The sequence below is a fragment of the Terrapene carolina genome, unplaced genomic scaffold, assembly GCF_002925995.2.
Source record: "Terrapene carolina triunguis isolate 2854851 unplaced genomic scaffold, T_m_triunguis-2.0 Scaffold234, whole genome shotgun sequence".
Lineage (NCBI taxonomy): Eukaryota > Metazoa > Chordata > Testudines > Emydidae > Terrapene > Terrapene triunguis.
In genome coordinates this window covers 17,918,584-17,936,521 of record NW_020664585.1, presented here as the reverse complement: position 1 = coordinate 17,936,521, position 17,938 = coordinate 17,918,584, and the positions used below count along the sequence as shown (strand labels likewise).

Genomic DNA, 17,938 nt, shown 5'->3' with positions numbered 1-17,938 from the left:
GCAAGTGTGTTCTGTGGAACATGACACCAGGCCAAGGCTCAGCAAGGTTTGGTTTGTCTATTGCATGGAGCCTGGATTCCAGTTTCCTCAGTTCATTCAAATGACCCAAAAAACTTCTCATGGACTACTCTACCTTAACAGAAAAACCCTAGTGAAAATGAAGCTTATAATTCTTTGTTTTAATTGAACATGCTCACTTGTCTATTTTTGGTCTAAACTTAAAAAAAAAATTTTTTTTTTGTTTTGAAAACAAGCCAGGCAGGGTTCAGTGAACCCAATGGATAGGGAGGACAATGGTTTTGAGCCAGGAGGGAAGGGTGTAAACCTTACTCAGTTCAGAAGGGATGATTCTACTGGCTGTGAATTTTTACCACCACACTCCACCAGTCATGGGAGGCTTGAAATAAGCCATAGCTTTCCACAAGGTCACGCCAACAAAGTCGAGGGGCCAAGAATCGGCAGGCTAAACTCTCTGTCTTCTCTCCTAAACCAATAGCAGCTGTTGGCTGTGATGTCTTAGGCAGATGTTGCAAAAACATTTTGTTGCTTTTTTCATTTTGGGGTGTGTGTGTGTGTGTGTGAGCGATTTTCTAAAAGGGAGGATATGAAACACTTTGGTTTTTTTTTTCCCCCTCCTCCCCATCGTATTGCACTCTGGATTCTAGTAAATTATAGGCTGCTACTCCCCTCACCCTCTGTCCCGCCAGGTGTTTACACACTGACCCAGATGTGCTGGAAGAATGGAGGACGAGGGGACCTTTTTTCCATAGCATCCAGGTTCAATAAACAAAGCTGGAAAGGGCCCAAAAGCTCTAAGAAGTTTCCTTCCTTTTATCTAAAAGTGACTACAAAAAGCCAGGAGTTTGCTGAGTGAACCATTCTAAGCATCTATCCACTGGGGTCTCTGGCTTAATACATTTTTGTCTTTGGCCGAGCTTTGCTTTAATATTTTTCTAGATGACTTTTGATGGAAGGACGGGGTGGTAAAAAATCCCTTAATTTTAATTTAGCTTCTACTTTATACATTTACTTACAATAAAAGAAAAAAAAATACCTGCCTAATCTTTCACTAACCATCTTATTGTTCTCATGAATTCAAGAGGTAGCAAAGGTAACGGGTCTGTTCACACAGACTCGCTCTTTAGTGAGGGAGGAAAGCTAAAAACATACACACACACAAAAAAAAATAAAAAAAAAAATAAAAAAAGTACCTAAGGAACTTGTAGCAAGTCCAGCCTACATCAAACCCTTTCCCTACCCCACCCACCCCAAGAATTAACCTCAGACCTTCCAGTTCAAACATTCACATAAACATTACAATGGTTTTTCCTTTAATAAAACAAGTACCTCTAAGCAAAGAATATTCATACGAAACTACTAGAAAAGTAAAGACTACCCCCTGCTCACTGAAAGAAATTTCCAGGGCATCCACACCCCTGTTCAGTCATGGGTAAGGCTGCAGAGGTGGAGAGGAGGGGTGAGGCATGTGGTTAGGTATGCCAAGATTAAAGACTAAACCCAAAAGAAAAAAAATGTGTTGCCATTTCCTTAACTGAAATACTACTTGGCACACACCTAGGTAGACTGCTTTAGCCATCTCCACCTCATGGGGAAGGATGACAACTCCCATCACAGCTTCCCACAGAATTTAAATGGGCTACCAACCCTGTTACAGTCAGTCCACAGCTTCTGCACTGGGTACAGCAAAAGCAATGCTTTGTGGTTTTGTAGCCAGTTGGGCTGTTAGAAAATGGGGTTCATTTTTTTAAGGAGTGGCAAGAAATGCCCTTATTGAATCTGGTTGTAGGGACATTAGTAATGTAACATGAATGCAAAAGGAAAGGCAAAGCCCACAGAGTAGCCAGTGGATGACACGTTCCACTTGCACTTTTCCTTAGTGCAGGAAATAACACTTGATCAATGTCTATAAAGCACTACAGGAGTGCCAAGGAAGAGAGGGGGGAAAATAAAGAGTTGGTACAGCCCTAGTTGATCAGATGGAATTTCTCTCCCCATTCCCACTTACCATCCAACAGGCAGGAGACCTCACTCCTGCTACCTGGGTGGAGGGATCAAAAGAGAGGCCAAGTCAACACCCACAAAAATAAATGGCATTTCTTGCCACACCATTGAGATTTAGAAAGGGAGGGGTGGGGAATGATTTGAGAAGGACATCAGCTTGGCTGTGGACCTATGTTTCTTTGTCTTTTATTAAAAAAAAAAAAATCTTAAAGCTACGTTTGTTTAGGCCGCCCATGACTGAACAGAGGAGGGGAGTTGCCCTCTTAAGCAGCAAGTCTACAGAAAGGTAAATCACTGCGGATGGGCTCGAAGCTCATTCTGGAGTCTTTGGCTTATGTGGGAGAGGTATGCATTCGCAGGTGGCTGATCAGATTGCGCTGCTGGGTGAATTTCCCACCACACAGTTGACATTCGTAGGGTTTTTCTCCTGAGTGGACACGCATATGCTCTGTCAGTCGGTACTGCCGGGTAAAGCGCATCCCGCATTCCTCGCAAGCAAAGGGCTTGAGCCCTAAATGGCTGCGCATGTGCCGTGTCATGGTGCCCCGCTGTGTGAACATCTTGCCGCAGATGTTGCAAGGGAAGGGCCGTGTCAGCCAGTGAGTCTTCTCATGCTGCCGCAGAGTGGCTGGATCCTTGTAGCTCTTCTCGCATACTGAACACTTAAAGGGCCGGGATTCTGCAGCGTAGGGCTGGTTAGGGTTGGACAAATCTTCAGCTTCCTCCTTGCCACCGTACGTGCCTTCCTCCTTGATGTAGAGGTCTTCCTCGGTGTGCGTCTCCACGTGGGCGTTGAGCTGCTCGGAGCTGGGAAAGCCCTTGCCGCAGGGGATGCAGACATACAGGTTGTCACCGTAGGCCACAGGCTCAAACCCCTCCTGCCGGTAGACGTAGTTGGCGCTGGTGTGCCCCCCGCTCTCACACTCACTCTGTCCACTGTCATCGCTCATCTCCTTGCCGTTTTCTATCTCCTCTTTGCACTGGAACGCCTGCTCCGGGCCATAGGCGTTGCTCAGGTTCCGCTCGGCCGACTTGGACAAGGGACCCACCAGGATGCCATTGGGCAGCCCCTCGCTTTCCTCGCCACCTTTGCCCCCCTCTTTCCGGTCAAAAGCATTGTCTTTCTTGATCCACTCCTTCTTGCGCGCCGAGTGCCGGAGGCTCTTGCGCTGGCCGCTCTCCGCCAGGGAGTGGCTCTCCTCGTTCATGTCCATCTCCATGGGCTCGCTGCTGTCTGCTGCGCTCTGGGGGGCTCCGGCTGCAGACTCGTCAAATGATGAGGCACTGTTGGCTGCGGGGGCTGAGGCAGATTGGGGAGAGCCGTGCTGGCTTTCGCTGTGCTGTGTGTCGTCCTGGGAGGCTGCCGTGGGGAGCGACGGGCTTTTTTTGGACAGGTCGAGGCCGAGCTCCTGGTCGCCGCTGCTTCCATTTGCACTGCCGCCGTTCTTGCTGGCTCCCCTGCTTAAGGAGTGAGAGTTCTCTTGGTTAGAGCTGCTGATGAAGATCTCATCGTCAGAGACCTTTCCCTTTGGCAGCTCTTTTGAGTGCGAGCCCTTCATGCCCTCAGTTGACCCTGAATAACGAGTTTGGATGACTGAAGTGGTAGAAAGCCTCTGACTCCTGGGGGGTCTCCCGACACTGGGGCCGCCGGCCCTGCCAGCGAAAGACCTCCCGTTCCGCTTCAGTTTCTTCCTGCAGAGAGCTGCCAGGTCGTGCAGTTGGAGGTAGCTTGCTGCGGTGAGGAGAGCATTAAAGTTCTGTTCACCGGGCTGGTCAGTCGTTAAGAGCTTCCCAGTATAAATAAAGTCCAAGATCTGTCGGAACACAGTGGGGTTCACCATGTCCGTGTCTAAGTTAATCAGGTTGTCATGCAGGACGAGGGATTTGAAATACATGCTGCTGGCTGCCAGGATGTTCTTGTGGGCACGAAACAGGGCATTTTCTACCACAATAATCACATCACAGAGGAAACCTTTGGCTCGTTGCTGGTTCAGCTGCAGTAGCAGTTGTTTGGCATGATTTGGCAGTTCCATCTCCACCTTCTCTTCCTTTCACCTTCTCTTCACCACCTGCAAGACAAGAGAATAAGGTCTGTGAGCCCACCATTTCCACTTGGACAAACCTGTGTTTAATAGACTGGTTTAACAGACTGCTGTTTAATACTAGGTTTGACACTGACTAAGGAGTTCTGGGTGCATTCCAGCACTGCAAGCTGTGCTCCTGCTAAGAATACAGGGAGAAACATTTCTCATGCTAAAGCCTCAGGGTTTTTAAAATATATATATTTTTAAACAATCATGATAGGCTGAAACTACCTATCCAAAGGCATCAGCAGGGAAGCAATGGTTAGTTTGCAATTTGTTTTTTCTTCCGCTTGAACTCCTTTAAGGGGGGGGGGGGAAGGGGAAAAAAAGCAAGCTGTTTCACCATTATTTGTATATTTGAAACATGTAAAATATTTATCATAAGCAGCAGCTTTCATTGCTTTAAATATGTGGTTTGTGTCTTTGGGGTTAAAAATATTAAATGCAGCAATTTATTCCATATGCAATGCAATTTAATTACATTGAGGTGGGAAATCGGGGGGAGGGGAGAGAGGGAACTTTTAAGAGTATAAAATGTGAGTTTAACCCCCCTCCCCCTTCAAATCCACATCCTGGTCCCCATGAAGACAAGGACGACAAAACCAGGGCTCCAAATTAATTAGCATTAATAAAGTTCTTTAAAATGCTAAATGTTCTTGTTGCCACTGCTAAAAAGCTCGTCAATAACTTTCTTTTTTTTTAATCCAAGAAAATAAATTTAAAGAAAAATGAAATAATAGTACATAAGGGTTTTGTTTAAACAGATGAATCACCTATCTCATGACACTGTTTCCTTTTTCTCATTCTGTCCCCTGAATGATGGTGAGATTGAAGACCACAAACACCTTTTCTATCCATATATTGCATATTTTTATTACACACACACACAGCGCTAATATATTTGGACTTTTAAACATCATAAAAATCCACTGGCTTTCCAAGCTCTATTTTATCTTTTGAAATGCATGGCCGGGGGAACATCAAGATCAATTACATTTGTGGATTTCCTGGGTATTACATGGAATACTTGACACTAACCCTCTATTATGCGCATTGTATTTGGATTTCCAGTTCCTTTTATAGTTCATTAGCTGGATTTCATACATGCAAAATCCAGCCCCGTACTTCACTGATCTCAGCACTCAAATTCTGTGGAGGCATTTCCCTGACATCTATTTTAAAAAGTATCTTTTCCCTCCCAGCCAAACGAGTTTTGGGTAACCAGCTTGGAGTTAATGAACTTCCTCCAGATAGAAATGTAAGTTTCCTTTTCAAAGAAAAAAAAAAGTTTGTGATTTTTCTCATTATAAATGGTTGCTTAAATTCACTGATCTCTATTAAACACCAAACATACACCATGTCAACACACTCTCTAGACCTTGGTTAATTAGTTTGTAGATTATCCTCCATTCTTCTCCCTCTGGTGAACCTCAAGAATTAATTCCAATTAACTTTTGACCCAGATCTGGAATAAAACCACTATCATCTTCAATATGAAGCTCTTACCCAGGGAGAGTTCATATTGAAGTCATTGAATACAAGGACTGGCCTCCAAAAATCAGCTGTAAGCAACATGAGAAGTGAGAACAGAGAATTAAGCAGAGCGTTTGGAGGCCATAAGAACACTGGCTGGGTTCTCTTGGATATATAGCATCTGCCAGAGCGTGTTCATGCTTTTAACCATCTCTGACTTGGGCCTGTTCCACACAGTTTTTGTACCAATTTAACTATTTCAGTTAATGCTGTGATTTTAATACTGATATTGTTAAATCAGTACAACCCCTACACTTGCCACACAAACAGTTATATTGGTATAAAGGCTTATTACTATAACTTTAAGTACCTTTGCACTGATATAACTGTGGCCACGCTAGGAGCTGTACCAATTTAACAATACCAGTTTCAGATCAGTCTAGGTAAAGCAGTACAGGAATGGCATGTAGACCAGCCCTTGGATTTCTAAAGGAAAAGAAGGGAAACAGGGTGGGCAAAGTCTGAAGGTTCCAATGTGCTGACAACTCCTTTAGAATACTCCAAAATATTCTCCCTCCCATTTGTCTACATCTTTCTAGTTCCCTCCATACTCATATGCAATCCAGAATTGTACTGAAAATTTGCTTCCACTAGGTCTCTTTCAGCATTACAAGCTTCTCTCCCACTCTAGCTGTTCTGTCTATCATTCAAATGGTTTTCTCCAAGGAAATAGGCCGGGAATGTAGCAACATTCTGGTAGCAGTTAAGGGGTTAAACTTTCTCTTTTTAAGATCAGTAAGTTAGTTACCAGTTAATTTTTTTATTACTTGTGCTTCCCATTACCATGTTCAGACCCACCTTATCCCTCTGGGTAAAGTCTCACGTAATCAGGATAAAGAAATATTGAATGATGTTGTCAATCTCGAGGCTTGAAAAAAAATCCATTCTACCACTAGCCAGTGATGAATGGTAAGGGTTCCCTGGCAAGAGTGGCCTGCGTCATCAATTTCTGTGCCATGCAAGCTTTCACTGGATACCTGAGTTTCTAGCTCTTATGGCTGTATAGAAAAACCTTCCAAATATAAGCCAATGCAATCTAGTGCTCGCGCACACATACTTTTTATTTAAAATTTAAAAACCGAGGGCTACATTCACTGGTACACTCTGGCTGTTCCGTGCTGTCTCAGCGACACAAGGCAGCCAGAGCGTCTGTGCAGAAGTTTAACGCTGTTCCCAGAGACGGGTGGATGCTAGAAAGGGCGGAGGACAAAGAATAAAATGCAAGCCTGAGCAAAATAGTAATTATTCATTTCTTCTCCCCTCCCCACATGGCATTTCTGTCTGGTAGGGAAGCACACACTAGCGGCATGAAAGCCCTAGGAGACTAGGATCTCCACTATTTGATACTGACAAGCACTTAAAAAAAAAACTATGCATGCTGTAATTAGCCATACTGGAGAGTCACAGCACACATCCAATTTGTCTGGTTTTCATGGCTTGTTTCCGGAACTCCTGATTAAGAGGAAGAGACAGCAGCACACAAAGGCACCAGATACCCACATTTATCATCTAGTCATGTAAAATATGACTAACTTCCGTGTCATCGAGCCATATGGATAGGGAAGGGGAGAAAAACATTACTTACAACATAACTAAACACAACACCTACATATAAATAAATACCTATTGCTCAATCAGAGCAAATGGTCAGCTAGTTGCATTGTTCTCACTAACAGTATGATTGTTGTTCTATGTGCACATAACACCCCACCCCACAAAGAGAGAGTGATTTTAAGCTGTTCTATAAAGGAGATATGTGGGAAGGGAAATGAGAGACAACAATAGGTCTTGCCTACCCAGACAAATGAGAAATTTAGTAGGTTACTGAACTAAAACCCAACTTATTTCACAGTTTGTGTCACTTGGAAATAGTGATGTCCAGGCAAATTTGTATACACAGAACATGCAATATGCCTGAATTGCAAATGCCTGTTTGATATAAGGCTTTGCAGAGACAAAGCTCTGATGCAGTTGCTCAGGGGAAAGACCTTTGATTACATCATATCAAATAAATCAGGGAACTAGCTGTGGAGGCCCCTCTTGAAGTAGCTGGCATATTCATTTCCATGTTACAGCACAAATGCCAACTATGGAAGTAACTATCCTAAATGGGCAAGTCAGTACTTGGGGTGGGGGAGGAGGAGGAAGGAAGTTTTACATTTTAACTCTTATTTACGATTTCTGAAAATATGTCTGTAACCTTCCTTCCTAAGTCTGTCTCCTTTAGCTTTTTTAGCATGGTGTGTGTTCTTTAATGATGTCTGCTTATTACAGTGCTTCAGTTTTCCTTATGTGTCTTTGTGCATCAGCATCACAAGTATTAAGTAATTACTACCACACATTGTTATTTTGTAGGGCTCATGAAAAACAGTGAGCTTCCTAAAGCAACCATGGAGTAGCAGAGATTGGGCAGAAGATTTTAAAGCCAGTAGTCAATTTTCAACTCCAGGCACTCCAATGCAATCTAACGGATTAAGAGTTCCCCAGACTAGAGAAGCAACAGTGTAGTGAACTCAACGGAGCAGCACTGTCCCAGGCCAGGTCTAGGAGCGCTTTGCCAGTATAGCTATAATCTATTTTGCTATACTGGCAAAAGCTCCTAGTGTGGACACCGCTTATTCCAGCCCCCACAAGCAAAATAAACTTTACCAGCAAAAGCAGGTGGCACAGCGATGTCGGTCACAGATCACACCTCTTCACACCCCTGACTGACAAAGCTATGCCAGCAGATATTTGTAGTGTAGACCTGGCCTTTATTTGTATCTTCTGAAGCACTGAGCAAATCATCATAAATCCATTACAGACATTGGTCCAGAACTGACCAACTCCAAACACCTACTTAACAGGGGTGCATCTTGAGAGAGAGAGAGAGAGAGAGAGAGAAAGAGAGAGAGAGCGCACCTTCTTGTTCACTAGATGGGCGCAGGAATTATTCAGCAATCCACAGCATTTAGGAGGCTACACATAATCCCTAGGATGCTCCCAAACAGTAAGTAACAGCATTGATCCAGTACAAAAAATACCACAGCATTCCAAATAAATGGTGAACATTACAACTTTATAATAAATACCTTGCGCACCTGTATCATAGCTCTGAAAGGGGACAGGATCTTAAAGTTTTACAACTATCATGCTCAAGAGAGAGATTCCTGAAAAAGCCAAAACCAACAACTGTGGAGCATCACAAACACTAAGGTTGTTTTTGGCCCACTGAAAGAAACCTGGCTCTGTTCTAGGGGAAGGAAATAAAAAGCAAAACTTGTTCCATTCCAGGAGTAGTATGGGCACAGAGGGATTTCAGATGCTTTTCCATTAAGAAAGATATTTAAAAACATGGCAGACTCTCTTTGCTGACTAGGAGACTTATTACTGACATTTGTGTTCAAACGCAATGGAGTGTCCTTTGAATACTGTGTAGGACCAAACAGGACTAGAGGTGTGTTCGTCACATAGTAGTAGAGATTACTCAGATATAAAGGAAGGCTCCTGCCCAGTTTCAGTGACCCTGCAGTAACAGCAACCACTTAGCATGCACCCTTTCCAGAGGTGTGAACCTCATCAAGGATCCTGATGCACAATAAAGGAAGGAAACAAAATGGAGTCTTAGCATTACAGGGAATTCGCCCCCACCCACAGCCAGCGTCTAGCTAATGGACAAGTGGGAGAGAACAGAAATGTTATGCTTCTAAGAAGATATTACACACAATGAACATCATTAAAATAAAGCTACGCTAACTAGGAGCTGACAGTGTCTTCATAAGCAATATTGCCTAAGGAACTGGATGCTTGTGAGAATTGATAATCAATGTATTAAATCAGTGGCTCAAAGCCAAACTAGGGCATATTCTGGTCTGATGGGCATTGAATACAGTGTAGAACATACCACGTGCTCTAAGAGCTTTGCTGCTTTATTACAAAGTGAGAACAACTTAATCCTCTCTCCATTTACCATCAAGACTCCGGAAAGGAAATTGGTTAAAATTAGACTGTCAAAACACATAAAAACAGTAACAAAAAATAACTACTTAGGATGAAATACAAAATGCCACTACAGTGGTTTAGGATTGTTTAAGGACCATAAAAAAAGATAATTACACCGATCCCCCAAAGCAAATCCCAAAGAAACTAAGACTGTAACTATCTTTGCAACCTATGGCAGGAGACACTATTTGATTTCACTGCTGAGTTTCAGACTGGAGTGTTAGACAGTGTTTATATTTTAAAAGGAACACCAGTGAAGCAAAGAATCGTTCCAAAGCAGACCTAACGAATCACTCGTTTCATTTAGAGAATTTGTAGGTGGGAGAGAGGCTAGAAACTGAGAAGCCGTTTATTGAAATAACTCTACTATTGATAAAATCTAACAAGCGGAGATTAGAAACTATGTATCAAATTAGATGCTATTAATCTTTAGCCTACCATGCACATTTTAATATACAAAGGAAAAGGTGGTATTCTCCTTGACTGCCTGCTGTCCCCAGCAGCTCTGTGCACTCCAGTGAACATGAAAAATAAACAAAAGAGGGACGTTTATTCCCTGTTCTGCTTTCTTCTTCCACCAATTTATTTGGGTCCCTCTAGCCTTTACCAGTTAGAAGAATGCACTCTGTGTCCAACTGCCACCAAATTCCTGTGGGCAAGTCACTTCACTTCTCTCTGCTTTAGCTTCCCCATCTGTAAAATGGGGGTGAGAACACTTAGCTCTTTGCGAGAGGCTTGGGTGAAAAAGTGTTTTATCAGGATGTATTCCTACCCTAATGCTCCCTTCATCCCACGACCATCTGCACTGCGGGATTACTCCCCGCATGTTCATGTCATGGAGGTTTTTGGGACGAGGCATAGGAAACGCGGGCTCTCACGGATGCTCACCTCCCTGCAGACTGGTGGTGCCTCACAGGTTCCCCTGGGGAGCTGCAAATGCCACGTCATTAAACACAGGCAGGGGGCCTGGGTTCAGCTCTAAAGCAGTCAAAGCCAGCCCTAGGGATGTGCTGACAGTGCTATCACAAATGGCAGCCTCCCATCTCCTGAACACAGTCAAAGCGCTGGAGCGGGAAGCAGTGTCAATGAAGTGCTCCTTTTCATTCTCTCTCTAAAAAAAAGGGATCAGCAAAAGCTCTAGGTGGAAGGGGTGAAACACCAGGAGATCCAGGTGGGAGACTGGCCGCAGCACCATGGTGTTCACGGAGAGAAAGTCTCACACGTCATCTCAATATATTTCAGATTAGCCCTGCAAGCAATACAAGGACAGAGGTGTGCACAGCAGGGGCCGAGCAGCACGCACAGTAGGAACAGGCTGCACAGTTGAAGCGGTAGGAATGGGGATGGGGGAGAGACGGGAGGATTGTGATATCTTGTCAAACAGGAGGGTAAGATATTGAGAAACTAACGTGAGCCACACTTGGGCTGCTGTGTTGAAATCAGTATTGTGCAGAACTGCTCTCCAAAAGAAAGGGAGTCTCTGCGTACTAAAGCAAATGCCTCAGAACTGCTGCAGAATCTGTTCTGCTTGGTTTTTGATACAAGCATCTTTTGGTTTGGTAGCCAGTGCTGGGATGTCTGGACTAGGGCAAAACAAGCTCAGCAGCTAGGGACCCCTGGCTTCTGTTCTCAAAATGTGAAAAACGGAAAAGCAAAAAGGTTTGAGGATTCCTGCAGCACCTTGTCCCCCTGCCCAAAAGATAACAAACAGTGCCAGATACCTGATGCATAGCAAACTGCACACAGGGCAGAAAAACTCAAGAGGGTGAAGAATGCAGGGATTCCTTAAGGCTAGTATGTGTTGACAATACCAGGAAAACAAAGGGACATCAGGTCTGCGTAAAGCTGCAGCAAAGCAGGGGCACCTTGTTATGTGTTGAAACTATGAGCATTAGAATGCAGGTTAACCACTTTGTTGCCGCTTACCATGCCAGGTACATTGGACTAAGGGCACCTCCATCCAGTGCTGCCTGACGTGCCAGGTACATCCCATGATGTTCCATTGAAATCACAACAGGCCATCAATAGAACGTGGCTGCACAGATGCTGAATGAAGAACCAGCAGGGACGCTGTTAAATGCAATTAAAAAACTGCAATCAAAATTGAAATGTACATTTCAAACGGCCACCTAATTCAAAGACAACAACTGCTTCTATTAACCCCCTCTCAGACTGTTGAGCTGCACAGAGCAGGGATGTGCAAACATTATGGGCAAACCCTTGCAAACGTCTTGGATCCCCTTCCCTGGCAAACTCGTTTCTCAGAAATACAAGAACCCAAAAGAGCTTCAGATGGGAACACGGAAATGCTTGCCAGGGAATAGCTGTCCGTAAGACACCTTCATCGCCTCATTTTGCCCCTCGAAGGATATCTAGCAACTAGATACTACAGTGATGGGCGATTTAGAAATCCTTCTACATAGTTAAAAGCTTCATGCCACAATCTTCAGAGTCCCATACTCTACACCAGAGGTGGGCAAACTACGGCCCGGGGCCACATCCGGCCCGCGGGAACCTCCTGTCCGGCCCCTGAACTCCTGGCCTGAGAGGCTAGCCCCCAACCCCTCCCCTGCTGTTCCCCCTCCCCCGCAGCCTCAGCTCTCCCCGCCGCCGGTGCAATGCTCTGGGTAGCGGGGCTGTGAGCTCCTGGGGCAGCTCCGCTGCAGAGCCGCGGCCTGACCCAGTGCTCTGTGCTGCGCGGTGGTGTGGCTGGGCGGCGTGGCTGCCTGTCCTGGTGCTCTGGGCGGCGTGGCTGTAGCGCCACCAGCCACCAGTGCTCCAGGCAGCGCGGTAAGGGGGCAGGGAGCGGTGGGGGTTGCATAGAGGGCAGGCGAGTTCGGGGTGGTGGTCAGGGGGCAGGGGTGTGGATAGGGGTTGGGACGGTCAGAGGGCAGGGAACATGGGGACAGGAGTCCTGGGGGGGCTGTGAGGAAGGAGAGGGGGGTTGGATGGGGCAGCAGGGGGCAGTCAGGGGCAGGGGTTCCGGGGGTGGTCAGGGAGAAGGGGTGGTTGGATGGGGCAGAGGTCCCAGGGGGCAGTCAGGAATGAGAGGAGAGGTTGGATGGGGCAGCGGGGGGCAGTCAGGGGCGGGGAGGGGTCTGGGGGCGGTCAGGGGACAGGGAGCAGGGAGGGGTGGATGGGGCAGTAGTCCCGGGGGGGGCTGTCAGGAGGCAAGAAGCCGGGGGGGCGGGTGTCAGATAGGGGGCGTTGGCCGGGCCACGTCTGGCTGTTTGGGGAGGCACAGCCTCCCCTTACCGGCCCTCCATACAATTTTGGAAACTCGATGTGGCCCTCAGGCCAAAAAGTTTGCCCGCCCCTGCTCTACACAATGCTTTTCGCTTGGCTATTGAAGCAGCACTTTTAAAAGCTGCCATTGCCCTACCTTGAAATCCTCTGTCATAGAGCTGCCATCGCATTAAGCCAATCTGGTTTCCTGTGGACCCAGTTATATATAAGGGGAAAGAGTCCATTATTCCAAGACAGCACCTCAGGGCATGCCTACCGCACAGGCACTACAGTGGCATAGCTATGGTGCTGCAGCTATCCCGCGGTAGCGCCGTAGCGTAGATGCTTCTTGCACTGACGGAAGAGGCTTTTCCATCTACCTAGTTAATCAGTCTCTCCAAGAGGCAGCAGGTAGCTGTGTTTACACAGGGATTAGATCAACCTAACTACAGCGCTCATGGCACAAAAATGTTCACAGCCCTGTGTGATGTAGCTCTGCTGATCTAATTTTTAAGTGTAGACCAGGCCTCAGTGTACCACAATGATAATGGAGCTCTCAGACGATTTAGGACTTTCACTGTGTCTCAGTGATTGAGGATTAAACCGATTCATGGCAAACTACATCATGGTCCCCACCTAAAACTTAGGTCAATCTAACTACATCGTTAAGGGCTGTGAAAATGTCATGTCCTGTGCGACACAGATAGCTCAACCTACTCCCCATTGTAGACCCAGCTAGGTTGACAGAAGAATTCTTCCATTGACTTAGCTACCGCCTCACAGAGAAAAACCCCTTCCATCGTTGCAGGAAGCATCTACGCTGCAGTGCTGCAGCTGAATGTTGTTATACATTGAAGTGTATAATTCAGAACCACCCTTTCCTGCCTACAAGAAAAAATGATGCGTCTTCCCCGTTTTAAGTGACTGTTACACAGGTGCTCCAGGCTTGTGAAATTTAGTGCAACTCCTACAACCGCAGAGCCTCCTCCCTCGGAGTTACCATAATCAAATAAAGAAGGATTACTGAGATGGCTAATCCTTTGGATGAGACATTAAATATGGGTCCCTTTATAGGGCTGTTTGTCAAAGTGGTATATACCACTTGTGAAATCAGGGAAGTAATTAAAACTAAATTTTGCCTCAAATAGGAGAAGCGCCCGCAAAGCGCTTCTAGTGCTGTGAATTTTGTCGTCAAATGAACACAGTTACACAATATGTGTCTGGGCCTGATAAACCAGGGGCTCAAGGACAGAACATGGCAAACACTCTTTCCCTTCCCCAGCTCCTCTTGGGTTAGGAGGCACACTGTCTCGCAACATCCCTCCTACTATTGGTCTGCCTGGAAGCCTGTGGACATTCCTGTACACCACCCCGCCCCCCCCCCCACCGAAAGATTCGGGGGAGGGGGTAGGCTTTAAAGGAGGACAAGGTAAAACTCAGGAAGAGGACAGATGGTTGGAAATTCCCAGAGGGCATTTGATTTAGGCTCAGGCCTACCTGGCTTGTCAGGCATAGTTTTTATGAGGGACTGCATTGATATTTCATAATTTTCTCAGCAAAAGTAGAAATTACAAACTACAAAGCTTATCCAAGAGGAAATAAAACCCCTGCCTAGCTTCATAAGTACTCATGGACTAGAAACCTTGCCTAGCTTCACAGGACTCTCAGCAATGAGGTTCGGCTCCCCCATTAGGGAGCAAAATATTATACATTTGCACAGCTCTAATTCTTTTTGCCTGCCTTGTGTGCCTGTCCAGCTGGGAGTTAATGATCTGATAGCACTTCTCAAGTAAGTTATAATCCTGGCTATCATTTCCATGCCCCAGAAAAATCAAACTGCAAGACACTTTCACTGTAATGAATTTCCTTAAAAGGGATTGATAAGTAAATGAGCACCACTGGCCTTGCAGCTATAAAGCTCCTCCCTGGAGAGGATACCGAATGCAGAGAGAAGGTTCTTCATTCTACCTGGACGTCTGCTGGGTTCAGGCCCAAAATATACGGAATGCTGAACCAATACCACTTGTATCCTTACAGTTTCATAACTAAGTCATTTTTATGCTGAAATAACATTCCTTTTGTATTAAGATTATAGCTGTGAAAACAGGCCAAATTGTTTATTGACAAGATTTCATCAAAGAGGAGAAATTTAAGCATTTATTCTCTTACTGACCCAGTTTACACTGGACCAGGATCAGCAGTGCAGAACCGGTTTAAAAACAGACCACTGCCAGTGTGAAAAGTCCAAGCTGTGTTTAAACAGAGTGTCTGTATTCGGTTAGGCACAAGGGTTTCAGCCCCCGTGAACTGGAGTAAGCCAATGACATCCAGGCTGTGGGTAAGCTACTGCTGAGTACATAATGGTGGCTGCATTTGCCAACACTAACTCTGTGAAGCACGTGGAGATACCCAGCTTAGGAGGGGGGTGCTGAGCAAGGCATTAAAGCATTTCTGGAATCTGAAGTGAGACAGCAGCTCAAATGCAGATTTACACACAGATTACAGCAATTTGCTATTCGCTACTGTGAAGCAAGAAGCTCTGCTCAGTGATTTCTGCTGTAAGGGAAAAGCTGCTAATAGAAACAACACAGAACTGTTTAAATAAAGATACATTTCCCACTGGTGGAGCCTCCTACTTCACACTGAGGCCAAGCTTCCCACTGGTCTCTGCCTGTGCTGCCCATCCCTAAGCAGAAATCTTGTACAGAACACGTTTGTCTACTGCTGCCCACATGTACCAGCAACCACGGAGCAGTGAAACCCTTGTGATATTTGCCAAGCATGATGGACTCCAGGGATGTAGCAGAACCATGAAACAAAAACCACAAGAGACAGGAGGAGCAGGTAGCAAGCAACAGACGCTGACACTCCTGCAACTCACAACTGGCTGAACAAGCTCACCAAAACCTGCATTTCGACAAAACCCCACCAGTCAAAGGCAGCCCTAAAGCCAAGCAGTCATCTGACACAGCCTCTTATTTCAGAAAGATGTCCATATCCTTAAGCAGACCCAGCACACACAAGCAAAAGACACCTCTAACGCGCTTACCAGCCAGGTCCCTTTGCCAGAAGCTGGGAATGGGCGACAGGGGATGAATCACTTGATGATTACCTGTTTTGACTGTTCATTCCCTCTGGGGCACCTGGCATTGCCCACGGTCTGAAGACAGGATACTGGGCTAGATGGACCTTTGGTCTGACGCAGTATGGCCGTTCTTACGTATGCAAAATTCATCTAGCTTCTTACAGCCAGTTAGCTTTGGGCCTTGATATACAGAGTTCTTCCTTTAAGATTTATCTGGATGTCCTAGAACTTTCAAAGACTTTCATTGGTTAATTCATAGGACAAGAGCTAATCCTGAAGCGGTAGGCTCTTTAAGGACTGCAATGATGACACAGGATAGGAAGAGAAAAGGCTTCTAGTCCTAGGAGATGGCACAAGGGAGGGACTCTTGCCTAGAGCAAGTCAAATGGTCAAGGTTTCCCCTACCTGCCCTGGCTTGCCATGTTTCACCTTAGGATGGCAGGCTAGGCGAGTGGGCATATAACAACTCCCTGCCAAAGCTGGCAAGTGTCTCAGGAGAGGTGTAAAGAAGTCCAGGAGATTCTTCGCCCATTCATGGGGATGGAATTTACTATGCTTTTATCTTAGAGCTTCAAGAATAAGCACATTTCCTCTTTGGGTTATAGGGTTAAAGCTGAAGTCTAAAACCTCCAGGCAGGCAGGCAGGTTTCCCCTTTAATGATCTTCCTTTGCATAAAACTAGTGTGATTGCCAAACCAAGCGCCACATACAATGGCAACCAAGTCCACCATCAGCACCAGCAAGATGCCTGCCTGACCCTATGCTGCATCACATAAAATCAACATCCAGACTCTACAGCCACAAACTAACTTACAAACCAAGAGAGCTACATTCTTCAATCCCATCATTCATTCTTCCAACCCCTACTTCACTCCCTTTCCAACAGGGCACTAGAGGAGAAACATGATAAACCCCAGAGAATCCAAGACCACACACAGCAGTGTAGCCACGCATCCTGCCAAGGATACAGCTAATGACACAGAGCTCTAGGTCATTAAGATGTACAGGCTGCTTAGGGGTGCATCTTCCACCCATTATTTATAGACTAAACTCTTTGCTCAGTGTTAATGATTGTTTCACCTGATTTGAAAGTGGGCACTGCACATGCACTGCTGCTGTAAGCAGCTCTGAATACTCTGCTGAAGTCCTGTTCCAATGTGAAGCCATACCCCTCAGCGAACCCAACTATGACTATCCCTCCAGCAGTGACAGTAAATAAAGAGGTGGTCAGGGATGGGAAAGGAGCAAACATTCTCAATGTCATAAGAGAGGAGCTGGACATCAGTGTGCTGGCCAGCCTGGAGGATGGAGGAAGCAGTGGCTACGGAGTTTAGTTGGCAAGAGAAGAGAGGAAAATCAGGTTTTAGATTTTCAGACCTGGTCTGCACTTAACATTTAGATCAATCTAGCTACATTGCTTGGGGCTGGGAAAAATTCACACCGCTGAGCACCACTGTTAGCCGCTGTTAAGCTAAACTAGCTCTCGGTGCAGACACAGCTACATCAATGGAAGAATTCTTCCATTGACTTAAGTACCGCTGCTCAGGGAGGTGGATTAACTACACCAACAGAAAAAAAGCAGTTCTGTTAATGCAGGAAGCACCTACTCTAAGGGCACTACAGTAGCATTGCTGCAGCTGTGCTGCGGCAGCACCCGTAGTGTAGACGTACCCTGGATCCCAGAGTGGGAGGGAGTGCCCCACTCAATCTCTGGCACTCTCCTTTGCCCGACTGTGGCTGTCTCTACCACTTGCATTGTTGCAATTGCCAGTAGAGAATTAAGCGAGTTATAAAGTTTGTTAAACCAGGCCTCGGAGTGCTGAGGGAACGGGGCAGAACTGGAGACTGACTCTCCCACACAAGTCCCATTTATTTTGTGTCCTCCCCTGAAGCTCCTGGGCTCAGTGAGCTTTGCTGGTTGTGTCAAGAGAGGAGCATTCCACACAGAGCTGACTGCACAGCGTGACAGTGCAATAACCCCATGCACCCATTGCTGCAGCAGCTGTAC

General features: G+C 45.9%; 1 protein-coding gene across 4 annotated transcripts in view; it reads right to left on the bottom strand.

The window, feature by feature from the left end:
• Positions 1–1,286: 1,286 nt before the first annotated feature.
• Positions 1,287–17,938, bottom strand: part of HIC2 (HIC ZBTB transcriptional repressor 2) — a 52,442-nt gene continuing 35,790 nt past the window's right edge. For 3 of the 4 annotated variants that reach the window (XM_024219502.1, XM_024219501.1, XM_024219503.1), the window contains exon 2: positions 1,287–4,091. In XM_024219502.1, the coding sequence (XP_024075270.1) occupies positions 2,355–4,055 (1,701 nt within the window). In that variant the 5' untranslated portion in view covers positions 4,056–4,091 and the 3' untranslated portion in view covers positions 1,287–2,354. Of the gene's footprint in view, positions 4,092–11,546; positions 11,651–17,938 lie in introns of those variants that run through there. The other variant, XM_024219504.1, reaches the window with a different exon arrangement.